General features: G+C 47.6%; 1 protein-coding gene across 1 annotated transcript in view; it reads right to left on the bottom strand.

Annotated features, from left to right (window-relative positions):
- LOC118639805 (MLX interacting protein) overlaps positions 1-15,330 on the bottom strand; it is a 56,424-nt gene extending 41,094 nt beyond the window's left edge. The window contains exon 1 of the mRNA XM_036276338.1: positions 14,824-15,330. Coding sequence (XP_036132231.1) covers positions 14,824-15,236 — 413 coding nt within the window. The 5' untranslated portion in view covers positions 15,237-15,330. The remainder of the gene's footprint in view (positions 1-14,823) is intronic.
- Positions 15,331-26,606: the final 11,276 nt, after the last annotated feature.

Genomic DNA, 26,606 nt, shown 5'->3' with positions numbered 1-26,606 from the left:
CACCACCTGCCTGCTGGTTCTCAGGAACTGTGCAAGGACAACACCAAGGACAAGCCAGAGGCTAAGCTGATAACAGGGTTCCTTGCTTTCATTAGAGGGTTTTTTTCCCATGGGACAATGTCTTCAGCCAAGGTTTCTCTTGGGGATAAAAATCATGAATTCCAAAGCTAAAGGGAAATAGAGACTAGTCTGATAAATGAATGACCAGCCTGAGAGAGCTAGGAGGCTGGGGCCAGGCTCTGCTGGGCTGGGACAGTCTCAGTAAGGAGTTCTAAGCTAGAATGTAGCTGCTGGACTAGATGCCACAGGAGGCAACCTAAGCTCTCCACTGGGCCTAGGGAGTCAGGTTACCTGATCCAGTTTTTAAAGCATAACCAAAGTCCTTAGGTCTTCAACCAGTCCCTCCAGCATATACCCTGCTAGCATGGGATGGATGGAACCAGAGAACCCACAGTGATCAAGCTGATGAGTAAGGCACTAAAGCCAGAGATCAGCATCTTGGGACTCGATGTTACAGGAAGTATTTAAATTGTTTTCCAGAGAGTTGAGTCAGCTCTTCCTTCCATGTACCATGGCATCCCAGCATTTTGTTTGTAACTTGCGGGAACAGACATCCACACCACTCTCCATCACACGGGAGCTCACCACAGCTGTGCGGGCTCACAGCTGGAATCACAGCCTCTCGTGAAGCTCCACACTCCCCCTGCTTCTGGAACAAAAAGCCAAGGGAGGCATCCACCTGCTCACATCCTGCAAAGCCCTGGCCTCAGGGGTCTGTTACCCAACAGGGCACAACACAGACACACCAGCTCGGAGCTCAGTCCAGATGTGCACGCTGCTGATGGCTGTGTTAGACATCATCCATCGTGTCCCCCACCCCCTGCAGGCCATAGGGACAAACATGAAAATGCAGGGAGCTTTCCTATCAGAAGCCCAGGGCACTAACCAAGGCTGCTTTTCAGCTGTACACCTGCTCACCACCTTCCTCCACACACACCTCACTGATGAGGGTGGGAGGGAGCGACAAGGCAGGTGGAGCCTAATGTGGCAATGCCTACTGCCGCCTTTTTCAACAGTTCTGCTGAAAGGTTCTCAGGGTGAAGGGTGGTTTCTGTCAGGAAGGAGGAGGCACAGGGACAGTTTCAGAGAAAGTAGCCCGCCTGGGGTATAGGAGGGGTATAGGAATACAGAGGAATGGAGCAGGGCCCAGAAACACCTTAGAGTTAGTTCCCGATGAATTCCATGAAACAGTCTCGATGACCAACAGACAGGGATTACAAAAATAATAATACATCTACACAATGAAACACTATTCAGTCACTAAAAAATATTGCAGGTAAATATTTGGGAGCTTGGAAAGATGTTCACAATCTATTAAATGGAAAAAATACACTCACTATGCCAAAAAAGAAAGAAAGAAAAACAAACAAAAAACCCACAAGGTCTGGAAGGATAAACACCAGGGAATTGACAGTGGTTATCTCTGGGTGTTAGAATTTTTTTTTTCTTGGAAGGAGGCCTGGAAATACAGTTCAACTCCAAAACGGTAAGTCCTAAGCTTAGAAGAATATTTCCCCAACTTTTCAGTGAACGTGTCTCAGCAGAGGAAACACTGTACCTCTAATAAATCCAAACTCTATTTCCATCTGGCTTAGAAGCAGAAGTTATGGCACTGAAGAACCAGCTCTCTGCCAACACCTTCCCAGGTCGGATGAAATATGGATAGGAAACCTGAGAGCTAGAAAGGGTGGGAACGTGCGCAAGGTAGCTCTGCATAGGCCATACCTGTGTGTGTGAGGGGAGGGTCCAGTCCCTTCTTAACCACCTCAAACACGCTTGCACACACATATATACACTTCTACTGGGGAAGCAAAGATAGAGGCCTATAATGTAAGGTCAAATATGTACGTTAGAAACTTTAAACAAGAGCCAAGAGAAAGGCCTCTTCAGTCTAATTTAAAGTTATAATTTTGTTTCAACTATAAGCAAATCAACTGCCTGGAGTTAAGTCAAATTACTATCTCTTTCCTTCACCCCAGAATCACCCCATGAAACAGCCTCACCCCAGTCAAGCACGGTGGTGAAGTTAAGGGGCAATAGTCCAAAACGGAATGTAAAGCTAAGAGTAACCTATGGTCCAAGAATTTCACAAAATGGAGACTCAACCTTCCACCTCCAAGACAAGATTACTTATTTATTTATTACTTTTTAAAAAAATTCTTACCAGAGGATATTTTTCTGTTTATCTTCAGACAGAGTGAGAGGGGGAGAGAGAGGAAAAAAAGGGACAGATTGAGAAACATCGACATGAAAGGGAAACATTGACTGGTTGCCTCCCACACGACCCCGACCAGGGCCAGGGACAAACCGCAACTGAGGTACGTGCCCTTGGCCAGAATTGAACCCGCAACTCATTGGTCCGCAGGCCAATGCCCTACCACTGAGCCAAACCGGCCAGGGCCAAGACAAGAACATTTAAATAACTGCCCAAGTCCCTCATAACTCAGAGTAACTGTCCACTAGGAGCAGGCATACTTCAGGGGTTTACCAGGCAGACAGTCTTAGCTTCTGCATCTAGAAGATTATAGTCCTGGGATCTTGAACAGAGCCTGGGGCAGAAAGCACACAGAAGAGTGAGAACACTAAGATTTCCCTTGTGCCTGTGGCAAACAGCACAACATACTCCTTCCTCTCTCAGGCTAAATCAGACTCGCTTCTAAACTAAATCCAGTCTAGATTTAACTCATTTTCCCAGAATACTTAATACCTGAACTCAGACATTAAATCGTAAATTGAGCCCTGGCCGGTTTGGCTCAGTGGTTAGAGCGCCAGCCTGCAGACCAATGAGTTGCGGGTTCGATTTCAGTCAAGGGCACGTACCTCGATTGTGGTTCATCCCTGGCCCTGGTCGGGTCCTGCAGGAGGCAACCAGTCGATGCGGCTCTATCACACTGATGTTTCTTTCTGTCTCTGTCTCTGTCTCTGTCTCTGTCTCCCTCTCCCTCCCTCCCTCCCACTCTATCTGATAATAAATAGAAAAGTATCCTTGGGTGAGGAATAAAAAATAAAATAAAAGTAGAGTTCACATACAAATAGAGATTTCTTCCAATTTTTAAAATATGCTAGATCTTATAACACTGGGCTCATATTCCCAAACAGCAAGAATCACCTGGAGCTGAGTGATGGCTGCCCCCTTTTGACCAGACAGACAGATACTCTAGTTCATAACAGACCTCACTGTTCCCTATTGCCTTTCCATCACTGAGACCAAGTCAATTTCATGTATGCCTTCATGGTTTTCATCATGAAGAAATGTTTCTCTGTAATCATGACTCTGAAAGACAGAAAATAAAAGATGGCAAAGGTCCTCTTAGCCTTACTGATGGCCCACTTTATATCCTGGCCCATGCAGGTGTTTGAGTTTGTGACCCCCTGACAGATAATGTTAAGAGGGAAAAAGGTCTTAACAGGATTACCTTACAGAAGGTGATTTGGTAACCCAGGGGACAAGGTGGAGAACCACTTCCTGAGTCCATTTTAATCTAGGGGAAAAGCTCAGGGCAGGTCACTTTCCCAACCACTCTCATTTTCTATATACAGAAGAAATAGAAGATAAAGAATTATGGAATTTCTAGACACTGATATTATTTAAGATCTTTAACATCACATCGTCCTGTGCTTCCCAAGGCAGATTCCTTAAACTTAATGTTGAAAACTTGAACTGTTTTTAAATTATTAAAAAATAACAGCTTTATTGAGACATAATTTACACACCATGAAATTCACTTTAAAAGTGTTTACTGGTTTTAGTATATTCAGAGTTGTGCAACTACCACCATTCTATAATTTTAGAGCATTTTTATCACTCCCTTAAAAAAACTCATAACCATTAGCAGTGACTGCATTCTCCCTTTCCCCTGGTGACCACTCTCTACTTTCTCTTTTATGGATGTGCCTAATCTGGACATTTCTATAAATGGGATAACAACAGGTGAGCCTTTGTGTCTGGCTTCTTTCACTCAGCATCATGTTTACAAGGTTCATCTACGTCGTTGCATGGATCAGTACTTCATTCCAAAGTTTTCAATATTTAAACAAGTATTTATTTGCCCTGGCTGATTTGGCTCAGTGGTTGGAGCATCGGCCCGCAGACTAATGAGTCTCGGGTTTGATTACGGTCAAGGGTACATACCTTGGTTGCGGTTCGCCCTGGTCCTGGTTTTATCATCCTCACTCGAGGACATTTTCCAATTTTTTGTTCAGGTAGAGTGGGAGGGAGAGAGAGGAACAGAGAGAGAGAGAGAGAAACATCGACGTGAAAGGGACACATCGAGTGGCTGCCACCCGCACAACCAACCAGGGCCGGGGACAAACTGCAACCGAGGTACGTGCCCTTAGCGGGAACTGAACCCGGGTCTCTCCGGACCGCAGGCCGATGCTCCAACCGCTGAGCCAAACCGGCCAGGGCAAAAATGTTTTGTTTGTTTTTTTCTTTATTGATTTTTAGAGAGAGAAGAAGGGAGAGGGAGAGCGAGAGAGAAACATCGATGAGAGAGAACATCGACTGACTGCCTCCTGCATGTCCCCCACTGGGGATTGGGCCCACAACCTGGGCATGTGCCCTGACCGGGAATCGAACCGGCAACCTCTTGGTGCAGGGGTAGCTGGTCCTGGTTTTATATGTCCCTCTTACGTCTATGTTTCTCTCTCTCTCCCTCCCACTCTATCTGAACAAAAATGGAAAAATACCCTTGGCTGAGGATTTTTTTAAAAGTATTTATTTGCCCAGCCGGTGTGGCTCAGTGGCTGAGCATCGACCCATGCATCAAGAGGTCGCCAGTTCAATTCCCGGTCAGGGCACATGCCCAGACTGTGGGCCTGATCCCTACTGGGGGCATGCAGGACGCAGCCAATCGATGTTCTCTCTTATCAATGTTTTTAGCTCTCTCTCTAACATCAATAAAGAAAAAAAAGAAAAAGAATTTATTTGCCCCTGATAAAGCCACAGTGGTCATTTAAAAAATAAATACAGCCCTGGCCAATTTGGCTCAGCGGTTGGAGTGTCGGCCTGTGGTCAAGAGAAACCCGGGTTGGTTCCCGCTAAGGGCATGTACCTCGGTTGCAGTTTGTCTCTGGCCCTGGTTGGTCATGAGGGTGGCAGCCACTCGATGTGTCCCTTTCACGTCGATGTTTCTTTCTTTCTCTCTCTCTCTCTCTTTCTCTCTCTCTCTCTCCCCCCCCTCCCACTCTATCTGAACAAAAAAATGGAAAAATGTCCTCGGGTGAGGATTGATTAAATAAATAAATACAATTTTCCCCAGCTTTTCAGACGTGATATAGCAACAGGAATGCAAAAGCAGATATAAGCATCCAGCTGTCTTCTAACTAAACATTATCCAAACATTAAAGAGATTTGCAAATGTATAAAACAATGTCACTCTTCAAAATTTTTTTTTGGAAAACTGTTATTTCCTACAAAAATGTATTATTTATGTTAACATGTAATGGGTTTATTTTTGTAAATGCTTTAACAAATATTTAAAATTTTACCCAGTTTTCATTTCTAATATGGTAGAATCAATAGATATAACGGACAAAACAAAAGCTCTTTGAGGTTCCCAATATTTAAGAGTGCAAAGGGGTCCGGAGACCAAAAAGTATGAGAGCTGCTATTTTAAATTTTTTATTTACTGATTGCTTTTAGAGAGAGAGAAAAAAACATCAAATGTTGTTCTACCCATCTGTGTCTTGTATGTGCCCTGACGGGGATCAAACCAGAAACCTTGGCATATCAAGATGATGCTCTAACAACTGAGCTACCTGGCCAGGGCAAGAGCTGTTATTTTAATCCTTACCTGAGGGTATTATTCCATTGATTTTTAGATAAAGCGGAAGGGAGGAAGGGAAAGAGGGCGAGAGAGACAGAGAAACATCTGTGAGAGAGACACATCAAGTGGTTGCCTCCCGCATGACCCTTGACAGGGGCAGGGGATGCAACTGAGGTACATGCCATCGACCAGGAATCAAACCCGAGACTCTTCAGTCCACGAGCTGACACTCTAACCAGAGGCAAACCGACCAGGGCGAGAGCTGCCATTTTAAAGCATTTCCAAATGAGCTGCAAACACCAGTGCACTTCACCCTCAACACATCCGCATGCATGACATTAACCAGAGTTCAATATTTGTCACTGCTTCTCTTTGGGTTTGGAAAGATTTGCATACAGTGAAATGCACAAATCTTGTATCATTCGATGAGTTCTGACAAATGTGTACCCAATCCCCTATCAAGATATGAAACATTACCATCTTCCAAGGATCTCTCTCCTGCTCCTTCCCAGTCGGTCCCCTCTCCAACCTCCCTCAGAGGCAAGTACTGGCGGGATTTTTTCACCACAGATTAGTTGTGCCCATTCTAGAATTTTGTTAAGTGGAATCGGTATATATTCTTTTGGGTAAGGTTTATTTGCTTATTTCATTCCACATAATCATACCAGCAGTTTGTTCTTTCTTATTACTCAATGTAACTCATTTCTAAGGCAGTATCTCTCAAAAATAAAAGGTCCATGAAAAAAATAAGGTTGGTAACCATGATTCTAGTCAAAGCCCCTCTCTCTTGCCATTTTTTTTAACAGTTAAGGACCCCATGACTTAGAGAGGCCAAGTGATATGTTGTTAGTAGTCAGTGGCATCACTGTCCTGGGTAATCCAATACAATCATCTTTCCACCAAATTCACTGCCATTTCCCGGTCTCGCAGTGTAAGGAAGTCCCTATCTGAATCTGTACGAGAACTCTGTTATAGGAAATGGAACGTTAATACCCAAATAATGAAAGTACTAAGCTTCTTTCAAAGATATGTCTGTCAATGAGTAGATAAACAAAACAGTATACTAATACAATGGAATACTACTCAGCAATAAAAACAAATAAGACACTGATATGCACTATATCATGGGTTAACCATGAAAACATGCTAAGAGAAAAAAGTCAGACATACATAATGTCTAGAAAAGATCATCCATAGACACAGAAAGCAGATTAGTGGTTGTCTAGGGCTAAAGTGGGAATTGAGATTAACCATGAAAGGACATGAGGGCCCTGGCCGGTTTGGCTCAGCGGTTAGAGCATCGGCCTGCGGTTCGGAGAGACCTGGGTTCAGTTCCCGCTAAGGGCACGTACGTCGGTTGCAGTTTGTCCCCGGCCCTGGTTGGTCGTGCGGGTGGCAGCCACTCGATGTGTCCCTTTCACATCGATGTTTCCCTCTCTCTCTGTCTCTTCCTTTCTCTCCCTCCCACTCTATCTGTACAAAAAATGGAAAAATATCCTCGGGTGAGGATAAAAAAAAAAAGGACATGAGGGATTTTAGTAGGGGATGGAATCCAGTTCTAAAACTGTATTGCGATCATTGATTTCAGAACTGAAAACTCAATGAACTGCACACTTAAAATGAGTGCATCTTATGATATGTAAATTACACCTCAGTAAAGTTGTTAAACGACAGCTTATTTGTACAAGTGAATGAAAGAGTCCCGCCCCAAAGCAGAAGACCCGTTTAATAATTTTAAAAACAAAGGAGGCAATTGAAAAGACCCTGCTACTCAACAAGAAAATGTTTGTTTAAAACAGCTAACTGAAAACATATATAGTTTTAACAATTCGCTGCAAGTGTTTCATTTTAATAAACAAAAAGATTTATAAATTAACTTTCTCTAAAGCTCAGTATCAAGCTATCTGGATAAGTCCCATAAGACAAGGTGGTCCATTTGCAAATGGACCAGTTACCATGTGAGCATATGAAGAAGTTCTGTAGATTTTTTTTAAACCTAGAATACTGGTAAATATCTAGAAGCTAGTTTAATCCCTTTACTTTCTACATAAGAAGCTACTTGTTTTGATGACTGAGTATGTCTCATGGTCACTGACCAAAGAGGCTGGCGAGCTGCAGAGGGAAGGAATCATAACCAGCTCTCCAGTCTTCCTACTCAGAGAAGAGTGTTCCCCAACAGTGAAAGCGTGCCTCCACAATCCCCATGTCCCCCTCTCCAGTGCAACTGACACCCCCCAAACCTCTGTCTCTGCCAGTAGCCTGGCTCTCTCGCTCCCTCTGTGAGCTCTGACTAGCTTTCCTCTTCACTGGTCCTCAGCTGGATTATTTATGTGTACTTCTGAGATTCAAACGCTAATGAAAAAGAATTGTTTCTGGAATCATTTTTCCAGATCTTAGACACCGGGGTCTAACCCCGGATACATTAAAGATGCTAGATTTGGAGAAGTATCTTTAGGGCATTCAAGACTAGGCTACGTTCCTCCATCACATCCAGCCCCAACTGAGTAAACACACCATTCAGGAAATATGATACTATATATTTCACGAGAAAACACTACTCTCCGAAAGCAATCTTGAAACTCCAAAACCTCCCCTCCTCTATTAGCCCCATCATGAGGCACGAGAGAGGTTGGGGAAGCAAGACGGAGCAGCACAGACAGAGGAACCCAGGGCGCCTGGACTGGTTAGTGCTAAGCAGAAAATTGCTCTGGCAATAGTGAGGACCTCACTGGGTCACCCCCCGCACAGCCCCTTCAGGGAGGCTGCCCCACCCACAGCTCCATCTGTCAGGGTGGCCCAGGGCAGCCAAGTTTACTGTGCAGAGCAGCAGTGGCCACGCAGCTGACTGGACCTTCTCAGCTTCCTCCTTTAGTAATGGCTCCTAAATGTCCAATCCATCCGCAAGTTCAAAACCCACCTTGAATCATCCACTTCTCATCGCCCCCACTGCTACCATCCTCATCTGAGAATGGTGCCAGCAGCCCCCCAGTGGTACCCATTTCCACTCATGACCTCCTATTGACTAGTTTCCACAGAGCAGCCTCAACAAGCCGTACTCCCCAGTGCAATGAGCACAATTTGCTAACTTCTTACCAAGGCCAACAAGGCCCCTGCCCTCTTCAGTCATTCTGACCACTCCTCCCTCCCCCCAACATTCCAGCCATGCTTTGCTGGCCCTTTTTCTAGCCCTGAACTGTGCCAAATTTATCATACCTTGGGCTTTGCCTAGGGCTCTTTTAATACCTGGAATGACTATCCACTCAGGTTGCAATTCAACCTAAAATGTCACCTCCTCAAAGGACTTCAGATCTGCTCACCCCTTGTCACTTGCTATCTTCCCTCTTGCTACGTGTTCTTCGCTGCACGAACAATGTAATAAATCTGTTTTGCTTACTGATTCTCCTACTAGAATATAAACTCCATGAGGAGAGACGACTCATCTGTCCTGTTTACTATTGTGTCCCCAAGAGCACTGTTCCATAGAAGTGGTTTGTCTTTGCACAGCTGAAAATAAGCAAAGTTCACCAGAAGTAAGCCCAGGTACCTGAGCTTCCCTTTTCAATTCCACATACATTTCTTAATCACTCAGCATGTGCCAGACACTGTTAGGCTCTACTGGCAAATCAAAGGTGAAGACAGTCGAAATCCTAGTACCTCAGGTCTACGTAATGACACAAGGCAGCATCCATAAGGTTGTGGATTTACAGAGGACGATGGTGTTGCGTTCACTCCCTCTGGGTTTACTAGGCAACTGGTGCTGCAGCTGAGTCTTGAAGGAAGGCAGGATTCCACCAGCAGGGAATGCAGCCCTGAAGGGCTGGGAGCCGCCTGATGGCATGCATCTTCCCCACCTTGGATTCCCATGCCTTCCATTAGGAGAGGAATTGCATCTTCGCCTTCTCTCTAACAAAACTGCAGACTTTTGTGAGTAGATAAGGGAGGTTACATTTCAGCTCTAGACATTGCCTTGGACAAGTTGCCTAACCTCTCAGTGACAGGACAAATTAACTTCTAAGCTCAGGTTTTCTTTCCCCTTTTTTTTTTTTTTTTTTTTTTAAATATGAAAAATAAGAACACTACTATCACCCACCTGAGAAGGTTATTGTGAGAAATGCTTAAGATAACATGACGAGAATTTAGTATATAGTACTTGGCTCAGTTCATCTGAATTCTCTTTTCCTACCCTAGCAATAAACTCCCACCACCCTCTCCTCTAGCCTCTTTTCCCAGGACCTTCCCAGTGGTATCACCCTTCTTCACCTACCCATCATCACGGCAGTTAGCAAGTCGGCCTCTATACACAAAGGAAATCAGGTCCTGGACTACTGAAGGGGAGAAGATAGGTGAAAGGAACACTGGGCTTCCTGCTGGGAAGGTGATCCACGATGCTTAACAGTTAGCACGGGGAAGGGGAAATACACACTGAACCCTGACGTCAGGACAAAGTGTCCACACTGATACCAATTACGTAAATGCACACTCAGTGCTAGGTACCACCATAGACCTGGTTCACGTGTTTATCCCTGCTAACTCTTCTACAACTGTCTGTTTATCTGTCTCCCATCCCAAGTTTGCGAGCTCCCTGAGGACAGAGCCTGTCCTCATCTCTGAAGGCCTCACTCCCCCCCCAACTCTTTAATGGCACACTATATAATGACTGAAGACTAAAGAAAGCACAGGGAAAAGAAAACTTGCATGTCTTCAGCATGGTTGCAGAAGAGTAAAATGAACTTAGTCATTTGTGTACATAGTTCCCATTTACAACTAGTTACCAAGCCTACCATTAGAAAGAAGGGCAGAGTGCTCTAAACCTTTAATCCCTGCGATTCCTAAATCTAACAGAGATTCCTGCCTTGGGTCAGGATCAGAGGATTGCTGTACAGGCCACACTTACTTGGGGTGACAGTCTAGACAGCTGCATCCTGAGGCTATCTTACAGGTCCAAACCAAAAGGTCTCCTCAAATCCCCACTGCAGCAGAAACCCATTGTGCAGAAAGCTACTGCTTATCTCTGACTAGATAAAAAGACCATCACCCCTCCCCAGACATTGACACCGAGGCTCCCTAATAAACAGCTACATAAAAAGGTAGAGAGGAAAAAAAAAAGGTAGAGAAGTGGCCTGGCTAGTGTGGCTCAGTGGACTGAGCATGATACCATGGACTGAGAGGTCCCGGATCAATTCTCAGTCAGGGCACATGCTCAGGTTGCAGGCTTGATCCCCGGTGGGGGAACGTGCAGGAGACAGGTGATGGATGTATTTCAATGTTTGTCTCTCCCTTCCTCTCTCTAAAAAATCATTAAAAACATATTTAAAAAAAAATCAAAAGGTAGAGAAGTGAAACCAAAACCAACCACAAAAAGCTACATACTAGATGCATTCAAAATCTGTGTGGGTGATTTACATGTGTGACATTCTTGAAAATGCTAAGAGGGCAAGAACCATGATCTATGTTCTAGAGTATACAGCTCCATTGTAGAGCCTTAGAAAGTATGGGCAAACTAAGAATGCATCTATTTAGTATTTGTCAAGCAGACATTTGAAAGCCACACTAAAAGAACCCAGTCAAACACATTATTTTCTTCAGTTTACAGATGAGAAACTTGGGCTCCCAGTCAATGTCAGTTGAATGAGGACACAGAGTTGGATTCTGCCTGTTAAACCTCCCTGTTATTTGCCAGGTATTAGACACATTCACAGACATTATTTTAGTTAATCCTAACATTCGCCCTGCAGGGCTGTTTTATCCTCCCCATTTACAGTGGCTGACAGAAAGGCTGAGAAAAGGTAAGCTCTGATCATGTAAGTTTTGCCTGGGGAAAAGCAAACGTTTCCCCTCCAAACGTCCCAATCACTGAACATGTGATGTAGGATGAAATCCAAATGTTTCGATATGGGGCTTTTGAGCATCACAGAGTGGGAAGGACATGATTTCAAGGAAACTACTTGGGTCCTGGCTAGTTTGGCTCAGCGGTTAGAGTGCTGGCCCTTGGACCAATGAGTTGAGAGTTTGATTCTGATCTGTGCAGGAGGCAACCAATCGATTGTGTGTGTGTGTGTGTGTGTGTGTGTGTGTGTGTCTGTCTCTCTCTCTCTCCCCCTCCCTCCCACTCTATCTGAAGATAAAATAGAAAAATATCCTCGGGTGAGGATTAAGTAATAATAACAATAATTTTGAGGAAAAAAAAGGAAACTACATGAAGTTGGAGTCCTATCAGCACTGTTATTTACCCACGTGGGCCACTGGGCACTCACATAGTCCCAATTTCTCAAACATCCTATTTCCCCAGCCAAAGTCAGTCTTGCCAAAGACCCTTCAGGAGTCCAAGACTTTGCATGTTCAGGAACAGATCATATTCAGAATCCCTAGACCACTTCACAGGACTGGGGAAAAAATAACCACAACTTCCCCTGCACTTAGTTCCTCCCCCAAAGAGCTGTTGAACCTCATCTGGAAACAGCTGGAAGGCAGCAGTTTACAGGAAACCAAACAAACAAAAAAAAGCACAGAGTGTACCAGGGAGAGTTAGGCAGCTAGAACGAAGAGGCCAGGGGACAGACAGGAAGTTGGTTAGAAAGGGCCCAGGCCAGAAACAGTCACACAGAAGAGGAAGGCCAAGAGGAGGCCCAGTTGGCCTTCCTCTTGGCCAAGGAGAAGGAGAAAACCTGGAAACAGTGGTAAAGGGTCAGGCCCAACCGAAAGAGAAGTCAGACCATCTCTGAGTTTAAGTCTTCTCCCCTGGTTGCCCTCCCCCCACACACCTGGACCCTGCTTCTTTGAAAGCCAGCTAGCTAAGGTCAGAAATTCCCTTCTGCTCCTGTGCTGCTTTCTGAGCCAGAGGCTACAGCCCAGACAACTGGCTTTGGGTCATTCCTCTGTCACTCTGTACCAAAGTTCCACGCTGCCAACTCAACTCGAGAGCCATCCAAAACGGCTTCACACAGAGACAGAGCACCTCCATGAGAAACTACTCGGCAGATACCCATCAGGGACCGCAGTGGTAGGACTTGAGCCAGCAGGGGTGGGAGGTGTTAAGAGCAAGGTAAGTCTCCAACCAAACTAAGGGTACATTTTGCAATCAAGAAAGTTAATTAAGTAATGGCCAGTTGCCAAAATATTTTTGAAAGAAGTGTCGTGGGGGGAATGCCATTACTAAAATTCCCTGGTTTTATTTAACAAGCAGCCTTTAGGTTATCAAACTGGGGGCAAAGGAGAAGACTGGTTTTATATTCTCCTTTAGCAGAGTTTAGGTGGGGGCTTTCTAGCCCATACCTCCTGCTACTCAGTCATCCATTCTCTTTCCATACATGGAGTTTATATTAAAATAAAAGGACAAACTTCTTTTAATAAAACGAATTCCTGTCTTTCACCCCTCGTTGTGTGTGAAGGGCTCTGTCACCCTGGAGCACACATATGATGTAGTTGGGTTTGATTCCAGCGGAGGTTATCAAAATCGGAGGTGTAGTAAGCAGGCCAAAAAGGAGGCAGAGAGGGCTGCAATCTCAATACCATTTGTTTAACACAAAAGGAAGAAAGAACATCTCCACAGGCTCAGTGCCAGCTCAAACTGGCAAGACCAGAGAGGCAGAGCAGAGCCGGCCAATGCGCCGTGAAGGGGTGGGGGAAGCGTGATGGGTAACCTACGCGGCCTGTGGCAAACAAACCATTAGGGAAAGCTTGGGAGGAAATGGGAGGGTGGGGGCATTTCAGGAACATAACAAAAGAACAAATGGATTAATCATTTATTCCAGAAAAGGAAAATGTCACCCGGGAGCTCTGCATCCAGTGTTTTCACTTCAGGTAAATGCGTAATGTTTTAACTTGGATGTATTCCGGGCTCGTGGCTCTCCAAAACAAGAGGGGTTGGGGGTGTACCTACTCTTCTTTACACTTTCCTGGAATCTGCTAGGAAACTTACTAGGCTGCCTGCAGAGAAGACCCTAAGACAGCCCCAGCCAGTCCAGTTACTAAATCAACAGGCCTGGCTTAGCAGAGATCCTACCAGGTATGAGCTGGTGTGCAGGACTGGGCTCTCTGCACTGTAGCTAGTCCAAAGTGCTTCTGCTGCTGAGGCAGAAGTTACCCAAGGTAAATACCACACACACACACACACACACACACACACACGGAGGAAGGAAGAGAATGGGAGAATGGAAAGGGAGGGCCAGGCATTTCAGCCGCTTAGGAAAACAGAGACCTCTGCCCAGGGCCCAATCCACATGTCAGGATGGAGTCTGGGATGCCTGCCCTGAACACTGGCATCTCCATATAATGTTTCAGGGCCGGCCAGAGAACCCTCCAACTTGCCAGGGGGACACACTGCACCTCTAATAGCCGTGGCTCCAAAAAGTCTTCCTGGGAGACACCCAGGGCCCCTCCCGAGCTGGGGGAGGGTTTCCCGATCGAGGGGACGGGAGGAGACCCAGCCTCCCTCTGCGGGGACGAGAGAAGGAGCTAACAGCTGGAGCATCTAACCAGAAGCCAGCACTGGAGTCAGCACTCGACCTGTCTCGTCCCCTCCCCACCCCGGCCCAGGGAAGCAGATCGGACTGTCACCCCCTTTATCAGAGCGGAAACTGGGCTCCGAGATTCTGCACGACCGTCCAAGCCTGGAACCCGCACTTAAGCCCCCCCCGGACAGGTGTTCGTAACCACAACACTGCCGGAAACACACAAAGCGTCGGGGGGCGGGAGGAATGAGGGGCAGCTCTGTATGTACACCCCTCTCGTCCAAAATCGCTGGCCTCGGGACACTGGAGGGCAGGGCCTGGATGGGGAACGCGGGCTGGAAGAACGCGAGCACTGCTGACCGGGGCAGAGGCCGGGACCCCAGACCCAGGCACCCTCCCGAAGGGGACGACCCAAAGGGAATGCACGGAGCCAAGGGGAGCCCCCGGCGGCCCAGCCCCCCCCCCCCCGCGCGCAAGCTTATTTCGTCCGAGAAGGGAGCGCGGCCCGACAGGTGGGGCCGGACGGGTGTCGCCGGGTCCCCTACCTATAGGCCAGGGTCATGCACTCGAAGAGCTTGGTGAGCGAGGCGTCGATGGACAGGTGGCAGGAGCTGGTCTTGCCGAAGCTGTAGGTCTGGCACGTCTGCTTGTTGACCGTGTCGAAATCGTAGCCCTTCTTGGGCGGGTGCTCGCGGTGCGGCGACGACACCATGAAGTGGCCGCTGTGGATGATCTGCTGGCGGCGCGGAGGCTCCTCGCGGCCCGGCCCGGCCCAGGGCGGCGGCGGCGCGGCGCTCGCGTGGGCCCGGGCCGCGGTGGCCGCGCCGCCGGCGGGCGGCGGGGACGGCTCATCCGTGTCCGAGTCGTCGTCGTCCTCAGGCGCCGGGGATTGGAGCAGCGCCGGGCGGCCCGGGCTGCTGGGCCGGCGCGGGGAGCACATGAAGACTTGGGCGGCCATGGGAGCGCCCGGCCGGGGGCATCCCCTGGGGCCCGGGGCGACGCGCGCGAGCGAGGCTGAGCGGACGCCGGCCCGGCCCGCGCGCCGACTGCCCGCGAGCTTGCGGCGGGGCGGGAGAGGGAGGGCGCGGGCGGACGGGGCCGCCTCGGCGCCGGCCCCGGCGTGACGTCACCGGCGCGTCTTGGCCAATCGGCTGCCCGCGGCGGCCTCTTAAAGGCGCAGGGGGCCTTTCGGTATCTAGGCGGACAAAAAGAAAAAAGGGCGGGGGAGCGGAGGCCACGCCTCCGAGCCCCGCCTCTCGCCGCCCCCTCCCCTCGGGGCTGCCCGGGGGCGGTGGGACCGGCGGCCGCGTTGTGCCATTGGCCAGTGCCCTGGCCGCGCTGACCCCGCCCCACGCTGCGGGTGGGGCGGACCCTCCACGTGGTGGGTGGGGGTGGGGCTCCCTCCCCCTCGCCGGCCCCGGAACTGCGTCCTAACAGCTCATCCCTGGTGCGCTTTTGCACTGGGGTTGTTGTCCCCATTTTATTGATGAGAAGACTGAGTCGCTGAATCCCACGGGGATTTTTCTAACGTGCGAACAAGATCAAGGAGACGTCTCACTGAGACCCCACTGAGACCCCACTGAGAAGGAAACCGGTCCTGCCGAGTGGAGACAGTTTCCTGGGGCGGCACAGTAAGTGGCAGAGGCGCTAGTTGAGATCTCGAGTTTGGAGGGTGAGGCAGCCCCTAAACAGCGCCAAAAGGGGAACCTCTGAGCCGGAGTCTTGTTTTCTGACAAGGGAGGAACGATTCTGATGCCTCAGAAAGTTGCGACAGTTAAACAATTACTACGAAGTGCTTCTCTGCAACTAGCCCAGAATGAGTGCTAAATAAATGTACTGCAGACGGAAAGAACTGAACCAACCAGACCAGAGGTACCTAAATAATGCCAACACTCAACCACTTTTGACCTACAGCCTGGGATGGGGGCAGTGTGGAGGGGGGGTGGGGGTGGCAGGGCTTCAAGAGGCCCAGTGGGGCGCCTGGGCCCAGAGCAGCCTTCTGAGCCCTGGCCGGACCTCGTGAGTCCTCTACTGACTCACCCGTGCTCTGCTTTGAAGCAAGTTTCACTTCCAGATTTGGATGGAGGCTGACTGCCCTGCCCTCCCGAAGGGGAGGGTGTTGGGAATGGAAGGGAGAAAGGGCTCACCAAACTGGCTGCACTAACTCCTTTCCTAGATGTCTCTAGGGAGGGATAGTCACAAGGGATGGCCAGTTCCTGGTGTGAGTTTGAGATCCCCAACCCCTTTGCGGGAACCACCGCTTGGGACTCCCTCCTGATTGCAAATATCTGAAAGTCCAGCCTTTGAGTTGCCTTCCTTAATCTGAAAATGCTCTTCTCCATAAACTCTTACATGCTCAGATATATATGACACAGCAGTTCCACTTCGAACTGTATCCTAAAGATATGTGTACAAAGATGATGATTGTAGCCCATTTATTAAGCGTGAACAGAAACAATGTAATGTCTAACAAGAGGTGTGAGAAGCACCTCACAGACCCCAGAGAGGGGTTATTGGACAGCCCCCTGAATCAGAAGGAGCAGGCTGTCCCCAACCTCGACCCTTGTTTTCTCATATAAATGAATTGAAATAGCCCTGGCTGGTTTTCTCAGTGGTTAGAGCATCAGTCCACAGACCAAAGGTTCAATTCTCGGTCAAGGGCACTACCTGGGTTGCAGGTTTGATCCCAGTCCCCATGGGGGTCATGTGGGAAGCAACCAATGATTCTCTCCTTCTCCTCCTCCTCCTCCTCCTCTCCCTCCTCCTTCTCCTCCTCCTTCTCTCCTTCTCTTCTTCTCTCCCTCCCTTCCCCCCTCCCTCCCTCCCTCTCTCCCTGTCTCCCTCTCTCTCTCCCTCTCTCCCTCCCTCCTTTCCATTCTATCTAAAAATCAATGGAAAAATATTCTCTAGTGAAGATTAACAAAAAACAACAAAAAGAGAATTTAAATGAGATACTCTAGATATTTGTGTTGGGTTCAGTGAATTTATTAAAACATTAATGCAAGTGAAAAAAACATTAATGCAAGTGAATTTATATAAAAATTAAAGCATGTTCATTTATTAATGAAGCAAAGCAAGCAAACAAAAATCTGGCTCATAAAGCACAGATGGACTCTCAGCTAATCTGAAGAGCAAGTGGGGTGGGCGGTTTCTGCTTTATATACCCTTCTGTCTGTAAGTGCTGTTGGTTTGGGGTTTTTTTAAGATTTTTTTTTAATTGATTTTAGGGAGAGAGGAAGGAAGAAGGAGAGAGAGAGATAGAAACATCGATGAGAGAGAACATTGGCTTCCTGCATGCCCCCTACTGGGAATTGGGCCCACAACCTGGGCATGTGCCCTGACCAGGAATTGAACTGGTGACCTCTTGGTACATGGGTTGAAGCTCAACCACTGAGCCACACCCGGCGGGGCTGTTGTTGTTTTTTATTCTTATGTTAGATATCCTGCTACAGATTAACTCTAAAAGTCTCCCCCTTTCTTTCTTATGGCTTTCCCACAATTTATGGGAAGTACCTGGCCTTTTTTTGTTTTTGTTTTTTTAACTCCTATTTTCCCCTCCTCCCTGCTGTTCTAACAACTTTAGGATGATTTGCACTAAGTGATCTCTAATTCCTCCTCCTCCTCTTCCTCTTCCCCTCTCCTTCCTCTCCTGAATTCTTCTGTGAGAAGGAGAGGTTTTAACCCTTTGTTCTTAGGATAAGGCCCTCTACCCTGGCTGGTTTGGCTCAGCGGTTGGACTGTCGCTTGGACGGCCTGCTGACCAGAGAATCCCAGGTTCGGTTCCCCCTAGGGGCACATTTAAAAAATAAATAAATAAGGCCCTGCTACCAGTGGCCTGCAAAGCTTTTTGACTTGAACTTTCCTGCCTCGGTTTCCCTATTCTGCATGTCCCAGAATTTTCCTAGCTTTTCATTGTCCTACAACATAGGGAAATCGTTGGATATATTCTAGCCCCAAATACAGTGGAACACTACATATTAAATTATGCAAATATATATCTATTGACTTGCAAAGACATCCATGATGTATATTGTTGGGTGGAAAACAACTTTTAAAAAGTTATCAGAATTTGATATCAATTTCAAAAATAAATAAATTTGCATATTTATGTGTGTATGTCAGAAAGTGCACCATGTTAACTACCACCAGTTATCTGGTTGTCTCTGGGTGGGGTTGGTTTTTATTTTTCTTCTTTATGCTTATCTATCTTTTCTAATTTCCAAAAGAAACAAGTATTACTTGTATACTTTTTGCAGGGGAGTATACTCTTTATTTCTGTTTGGTTTCTTAACACAAAAGACATCCATGAAGGAGGATGTATACTTTTTTATTTAAAAAAATAAACACCCATTTCCTTAAGATAACCTCTAAGGCTGATGCTAAACACTGGCTATCTACGGGCCATATTTGGTGCACACACATGCTTTGTGTAATCCTCACTATAAATTACTAAAGATTGTTATTAGAGAAGAAACAAGACTTGAGGAAAAGCACAGTTTAAAATGCAGGAAGCAGAGGACCACCAAGAGTGAGCTCTGGGGGGGTCACCAAGTTCACAATCAATGGCTACAAGGTGTCGGTGGTACTTTTCCAGAACTAGGCTGAGGCCCCCACCTCCCTTTGTACTGAGCGGTACAGAGGGGCACGCAGTGCGATGCCCCAGGGAGCTGAGAACTCCCTGAAGGACAAAGAGCTCTCACACCCAGCAGACCACAGATGCCCAGGTAGCCAGCTGTTTCCTCTCCAGAAATCAGAAGCGTTGTGATCACTCCACTGTAATCAAATCAGCAATCAGGCAGATAGGAATCCCCAAATACAAAGTATTACAGCGCTGGCTGGTTTAGCTCAGCCGTTAGAGCGTCAGCCTGCAGTCCAGAGAGACCCGGGTTCAGTTCCCACTAAGGGCACGTACCTCGGTTGCAGTTTGTCCCCGGCCCTGGTTGGGTCATGCAGGTGGCCGTCACTCAATGTGTCTCTTTCACGTCGATGTTTCTCTCTCTCTCTCTCCCTCCTACTCTATCTGAACAAAAAATGGAAAAATGTCCTCGGGTGAGGATAAAAAAAAAAAAAAAAGTATTACAAACCACTAAAAGTCAGCAAACTAAGTAAAAGAAAGCCAGTGCTCTGGAAGAGAGGTACCTGAGAACTAACAAGTAAAGGGGAAACGTTAACAGAACAGTAGACTTTTAACATAATTAATAGCCTTAGATAGAATGCAGAAGATTACACATGCATTAAGCAACAATCCATTATGGAGAAGAAGCAAGTAGAGGTCTTGGAAAAGAAATAGAAATACAAAATTATAAATAAAAAGAAAAGGCTGGATAGCGAAATGAATATGGCTGGAAACACAGTAGTAAGCTAAAAGATTAATCTGAGCCCGGCAGGTGTGGCTCAGTGGTTGAGCCTCAGCCCATGCACCAAGAAGTCACTGGTTCGATTCCTGGTCAAGGCACATGCCCAGGTTGTGGGCCCGATCCCCAGTGGAGGGCATGCAGGAGGCGGCCAATCAATGTTTCTATCTCTTTCCCTCTCCCTTCCTCTCTCTCTCTCTCTCAAATCAATAAAGAAAAAAAAATTTTTTAAAGATTAATCTGAGAATTTCTCCCAGAAAACTGCCAGAAGGTCAGAGAGGAAATTAAGTGACATTGAAGATACATTCAAAAGTTCCAAAACCTGCCTAACAGTTCCAGAAAGAAAGAGGAAAGTGAGAGAGACAGAAGAAAAAACAGAGAGAGGAAATAATAAAGAAAATTCCCCAAAGTGCTAAAAACACAAGCCTTCTATATGTGTCAATACAGGATGTGCTATAACAAACCACACCCAAATCTCAATGGCTTAAACCCATAAAGGTGTGTTTCTGGTTCATGCTGCCTATCTTTTGTCTGCCTGTCCATCACAGGTTGGCAGTGGACTCTGCTGTTGTAGTCACTCCAAGATTCAGGAAGACAGAGCAGCCACCTTTGCAAATGTTGCCCATCACTGTGGCAGGGAAAAGAGAGATCTCAACAGGGTTTTGCGTTGTCATCTAAATGGTGTGGCCCAGAAGGGACATGTACTCACAAATTATTGGCCAGAACTAATCACATGGCCCCCCTCAACCACAAGAGAGCCAGGAAGACAATGATATTATGACCGGAAAACAAGCAACCAGAAATATTTGGCGAACAGCACCGATGACTGATGGCAACTATTCCTTTGGATTTCAAAAGTCCCCATACATGCAATACCATAATGACCCTCAAAAGCACTAGGCTAAACCCTGGCCGGTTTGGCTCAGCCATTAGAGCGTTGGCCTGCAGACCAATGAGTTGCAGGTTCAATTCCAGTCAAGGGCACGTACCTCAGTTGCGGTTCATCCCTGGCCCTGGTCAGGGTCGTGCGGGAGGCAGCTAGTCTATGTGTCTCTCTCACATCGATGTTTCTCTCCCTCTCCTCCTCTCTCTCCCTCCCACTCTATCTGAACAAAAATGGAAAAACCTCGGTGAGGATTTAAAAAGAAAAAGCTTTATGCTAAGTAAAAGAAGCCAGATTTAAAAGGCCATATATTGTTTGATTCTATTTACATGACATGTGGAAAAAGCAAAATGATAGGGACAGAAGCCAGATCAGAGGTTGCCAGGAGCTGGGAGAAGGGACTAACTACAGAGAGCAACAAGGGAACTCTTTGTGGTGCTGGTTACGTGACTGTGTAAGCTCAAAATTCATAGAAATGTACACCTAAAAAGGATGAATTTTATTATAAGTATACCTCAATAAATCTTGGGGGATAAAAAGTTAAATGGCTTTTTTCATCCATAGACCATATTTGAAAGAATTACTGAAGGTTTTTTTCCAGCAACCACTGGACTGCTTTTTGTCTCTGTAGTTTTGCCCTTTCCAGAATTTCATCTAAATGGAGCCATTCAGGAAGTAGCCATGAGTCTGGCTTCTTTCACTTAGCACAACGCAGCCCATTACTGTGTGTTCTTCCCATTACTGGAGCTGTAGTCCACTCTTTATTTCTGAGTAGGTTTCATGTTGTGAATGGAGCACAGTTTATGGATCCGTTCACCAGTTGAAGGTCATTTCAGTTTCCAGTTTGGGGTGGATTACAAGTGAGGCCACTATCAACATTCCCATACAGGCTCCCGCACATTTTTATTTCTCTCGGGTAAATACCTAGGAGTGGGATTGGTCGGCTGATAGGGCAAGTTTATGTTTCACTTTTTTTCTTTATTGATTTTAGAGAGAGAGGAGGGGAGAGGGAGAGAGAGAAACATCGATGAGAGAGAACATTGACTGGCGGCCTCCTGCATGCCCCCCACTGGGGATCGGGCCCACACCTTGGGCATGTGTCCTGACCGGGAATCGAACCGGCGACCTGTTGGTGCAGGGTCACCGCTCAACCACTGAACCACATCAGCTGGGCTATATTTCATTTTATAAGGACCTGCCAAACTCTTTTCCCAATGGCTGTACCATTTTCCCTTTCCACCAGCATGTAGGAGAGTTTGCGTCTCTGCCTCCTCACCAGCATTTGGTATGGTCTATCTTTTTAGCTTTTAGTGCGAACATTGTGGTTTTAATTTGCATTTTCTTAGTAACTAATAATACTCACGTATTTCCTTTCTGTATATTTTCTTTGATGAAGTATCTGTGCAAATATTTTGCTAGTTTTATTTTAAGTGAGGTGCAGGTTTCTTACTGAGTTTTGAGTTCTTTGTATATTCTAGATACAAATCCTTTATCAAATAAATGTTTTGCAAAGATCATCTGCCCATCTGTGGTTTGTCTTTTCACTCTCTTAACAGTTCTTTCTTTTTATTTCTTTTTTTTTTTTTTTTATCCTCACCCGAGGACATTTTTTGATATTTTGTGCAGATAGAGTGGGAGGGAGAGAGAGATAGAAACATCAACATGAAAGGGACACATCGAGTGGTCGCCACCCACACGACTCAACCAGGGCCGGGGACAAACTGCAACCGAGGAACGCGCCCTTAGCAGGGACCGAACCCGGGTCTCTCCGGACCGCAGGCCGACGCTCTAACCGTTGAGCCAAACCGGCCAGGGCTCTTAACAGTTCTTTAGCAGAGCAGAAGTTTGGAATTTTGATACAGTCCAATTTATCAATTTTTTTTCTTTTATAGTCAGTGCTTTGATGTCTAAAAACACTTTATCTAACCACAAGATCACAAAGATTTTTTCCTCTAGAATTTTTAGTTCCCTTTTGATCTATGATCCATTCTGAGTGAATTTTGCTAGCTATAAGGTGTAAGGTATGGGCTGAGGGTCATTCATTTTGCACCGGGATGTCCCATTGTCCCAGCATCGATTATCGAATATTTGCAATGATTATTAACACCATCAGGATCTCCAGTGTTCTGGGGGCCGGGGGTGAGCAAGGGGACTTCCTGGCCCCGCATCTTCCTCCAGCCTGACAGCGGGGACCCCTTGCAATTCTTTGCCGGCAGAAGGGTTGGTTTTAGGTCACTTTACCACCTCTCTCTCCTGAAATGTTTTACAGCAAACAAACCCTGAAAGGGCAGGGGTGACCTAGCGGTCTGGCAATGTCCCTTTGAAAATAAACAAGCGCAGAAACTGAAAGGCAGCAGCCCCCTCTGGGGACTACTTGGAGAAACAGTCTGAGGCCTGGGCATCCGCCGCACGTGGCTGTCCTGCCCCTGCCAGATAGCAGGTCAGAGACGGGAAGCCAAACAGGATGCTTCAGTGTCATTCAATGTCACCTCTGGCCTGGAGGCCCCAGCCTCACCCCACCGACTGACACCTTCGCTGGGAGAGGTCACGTTAGTGGGGAGCATCTAATTTTGGGGGGAGCTGAAAGATTTCCTTGACTGAAGGGCCGTTGACAGCCAGCCTCACACCTCTAAGGGAAACTGAGGTACAGGGAGGGGTGAAGAAATAGAGGCACGCGGATTTGGCATTTTTTTGAGCTTTATTGAGTTATGTTTTACACCCCATGAAATTCACCCAAGTGTACAATTCAAAATCATTTCCTCCCTCTCTGCACCTACCTTTGCTCCAGCCCCAGACAACTCAGGCTCTACCTTCTGACTCCCTTGTTTTGCTTTTTCTAGAAATTTCATGCAAATGGGATCATCTCTAGTCTGTAGTTACAGTGGGGTTTCAAGCCAGAATCTGACAGGAAGGCAGAGCTGGGACAGCTAGCAAACCCAACTGAACCCAGGGCTCTCCCTGCCTGCTGGGTCGCCTGGCGGGCGCACTGTCTCTCAACCTCAGGCTGCACATCTTTAAAATGGGGCCACAAGTTGGTGCTCCCTCTTAGGGTTAAAGCCAGGGTGAAACGAGGTAATTGAGGCCCAATGTCTTGCATATTCCTAATACTCCGTGGAAACTGGAAGCAGACCAAACGCCCAGGAGCAGGAGGGCTGGGCAAGTCCACTGTCATGTCCTCCCGCCCATGGAGGATTCTCAGTGACCACGAATGGACCCCAGTGGCATGAACAGTCTCGGTGAATCTCACGAACGCCACATCGAGTGAAAGGGGCCAGGTACGAAAGAACACAATCTATATGAATCCATGAATGTAAAGTCCCAAAACAGGCGGAATTCATCTGTGTAAAGAGAAGTCCGGCCCTGGCCGGTTTGGCTCAGCGGTTAGAGTGTCGGCCTACGGTCCCGAGAGACCCGGGTTCGGTTCCCGCTAAGGGCATGTACCTCGGTTGCAGTTTGTCCCCGGCCCTGGTTGGTCGTGCGGGTGGCAGCCACTCGATGTGTCCCTTTCACATCGATGTTTCTCTCTCTCTTCCTCTCTCCCCCTCCCACTCTACCTGAACAAAAAATAGAAAAATGTCCTCAGGTGAGGATAAAAAAAAAAAAAAAAGAGAAGTCGGGTAGTGGTTACCCTAGGGGTAGTGCCTGGAAGGGATGGGCGGGAACGTCGGGGGGCTAGCAAGCTGCTGTTTCTTCATCCAGGTGCTGGTTTTGCAGATGTAGTCAGTGTGTGAGAATTCAGAGCCACACCTTTACATGTGGATGAAAAATTCAGAAAAATCTTGCATGGTGTACACAGTAGGTAATTACTATTATTTCAACAATAGTGTTTCAATAGGAGAGTGTGGTTGAGTGCAACATTTGACAAACGTTTTCTGTAGGGGTCTGGAGCCAGGTAAAAACTTCCGACTTTGCAAGTCATATAGTCTCTGTAGCAACTACTCAACTCTGCTGTTGAAAACAGCCCAGGGTGATATGTAAACAAATGAGCGTGGCTGTGTTCCAATAATACTTTATTTACAAGAACAAGTGTCGGGACAGATTTGCCTCATCTTGTGGAAAATGGGCTGGATTCCAAAGCCTCCTTCCCCGAGTCCCTGCAGGACCCTGTTCAGGCACTTCCCTAGCCTCAGTTTTTCTGTCCTGTATAATGGGAGGCTGATTCCAGCTCAACACTACCCTTTAGGGTTGCAAGGAGATCAAATGAGCTCATAACTGAGGGAGCCCGTAGGGAGAAAAAAACAGCAGGCGTTAACAGCCTCTTGAGATTCTTCAATACAAAGCAGATTATTTCTGCCAAAGTCTGAAAAGAGGAAGACATTTACCCCAAGTCAGCCAGGGCAGCCAAGGGCACCACAGGGAGACAGGATCCATGGGTCTGGCACCACATCCTGACCCTGCCTCCCAGAAGCCTTTCCTCCAAGAGCCAGTGGTGGGCTGTTCCCGAGGCCCAGGGCTGATGCTCCCTGCCCCGGCCTGCTTTGCTGAGCAGCCAGTGCCCGCGGCAGGCAAGTGGTGGTAGAGAGATGTGGGGATGTCCCGTCCAATCCCTCGCTCTTCACTCACGCTTTTCCCTCGGCCGGATTTCTCTTCTGCCCGTTTTCCGGTGGGCTTCTACTCATCCCCCAAGACATGATTCAGGCAAGGATCTGGGGGTGTGCTGGTGGGATACGTCTTTTGGAGAAGAGATGAGTCTTCAGAGAGCAAGGTGCAACTCAGAGGGCAAGCCCAAAGCAGCTGCGGGTGGCAACTCTGGCTTTCCTTGGGCCTCATTTTCTAGGAGCTGGACTTCCGGAGTCCAGACATGCTTGCGGATAACAGCTATAACAGTAATAACAGCAGCAGCTAACATTTACTGAGACTCCCTGTGTGCCAGGGTTTGTCCCCAGCATTTTACACGTACTAATTCGTTTAGTCCTCAAAACCACCCGAGTAGGCACTATTATTCTCCCCATTATCTAGATGACGGAACTGGGGCTCAGAGAAGTGAAGAGACGTACCTGAGGTCACCCAGCTGTAAAGTGCCGGAGCTCTGAAGATTCTAGAAGCAGCTGCTTCTAGAAGTCCAAAACGACTCCATATTATCCCGTTTATTGCCTTGTTCCAGCTGTGATATGTCCAAGTCCTGTCATATGGAGCATCGAAAGGGGAGCAGTTGGGAGGGGGAGAGACAGTCCCAGTTAGGAGTCGGCAACCACTTCTGGTTGGACCAGGAGACACTCCACGCCCTGGGCGAGAGAGGTGGAGGCTCACGTGGGGAAGACCCAGTGAAAACTGACTTAAATTATCAAGGGCATGTATTGGCTCACAAAACTGCAAAGTTCAGGGGAAGGGCTGACTCCAGGGCCGGCTGGGCCAGGTGCTCAGACGCTCTCCCAGGAAGCTCGCGCTCACCATCTTTACTCTCTCCGTGCTGACTGCATCCTCAGGCAGGCTTCTGGACCCAGCAGCTCCATGTAACAATGCCAGTGGACCTCCAGTGACCTCTTTCCCGACAGTTCCGCGAAAATCCCAGGGCTGACTCTCACTGGGCCACTTTGAGTCACGTGATCACCCCTGACCCAGGGGGAGGGACCTAGGCCTGGGTCACATGTCAACCTATGGAACTGAGCGTTGCTGAGGGCGACCCCTACTGGAAGAAGAAGGGAATGCAACTGGCCAAGGCAGCAAGTATCTACTCTCAGCCTCTGGAGGAAAATATGCAATACTCACCCAGAGGTGTTTAGGGGTTGCATGTCCCCTGGAAACCAGCCACTGAGCTCCCTGACACTGTTGAGGTGGTCCAGAACTCAGACCTGGACAAGAGCCTTCTCTAACTGCCTCCCAGCCCACCTGTCTGCAGCACTGATGGCCTCATCACCTGGGGCACACCGCCCCTCCCGCCAGCACCCAGCCAGCCTCCTGCTTGGCCTACTGTCCCAGTTCCCTGGTTGTCCTGGCCCCACCTCCAATATGACTTTTTCCAATCCATGCCATACTGGCCACCCTGCCCTTAGTCTAGCAAAGCCCTGGCTCAGAAACCTTCGACCACTCCTCATCAACAAGGAAACAGGAGCTGCTCAGCCCCATGCCGGGGCTTCCTCCGCCATCCTAG

This window comes from Molossus molossus, unplaced genomic scaffold (assembly GCF_014108415.1).
Source record: "Molossus molossus isolate mMolMol1 unplaced genomic scaffold, mMolMol1.p scaffold_m16_p_22, whole genome shotgun sequence".
NCBI classification, from domain to species: Eukaryota; Metazoa; Chordata; class Mammalia; order Chiroptera; family Molossidae; genus Molossus; species Molossus molossus.
This window is presented reverse-complemented; position numbering and strand designations above follow the sequence as displayed.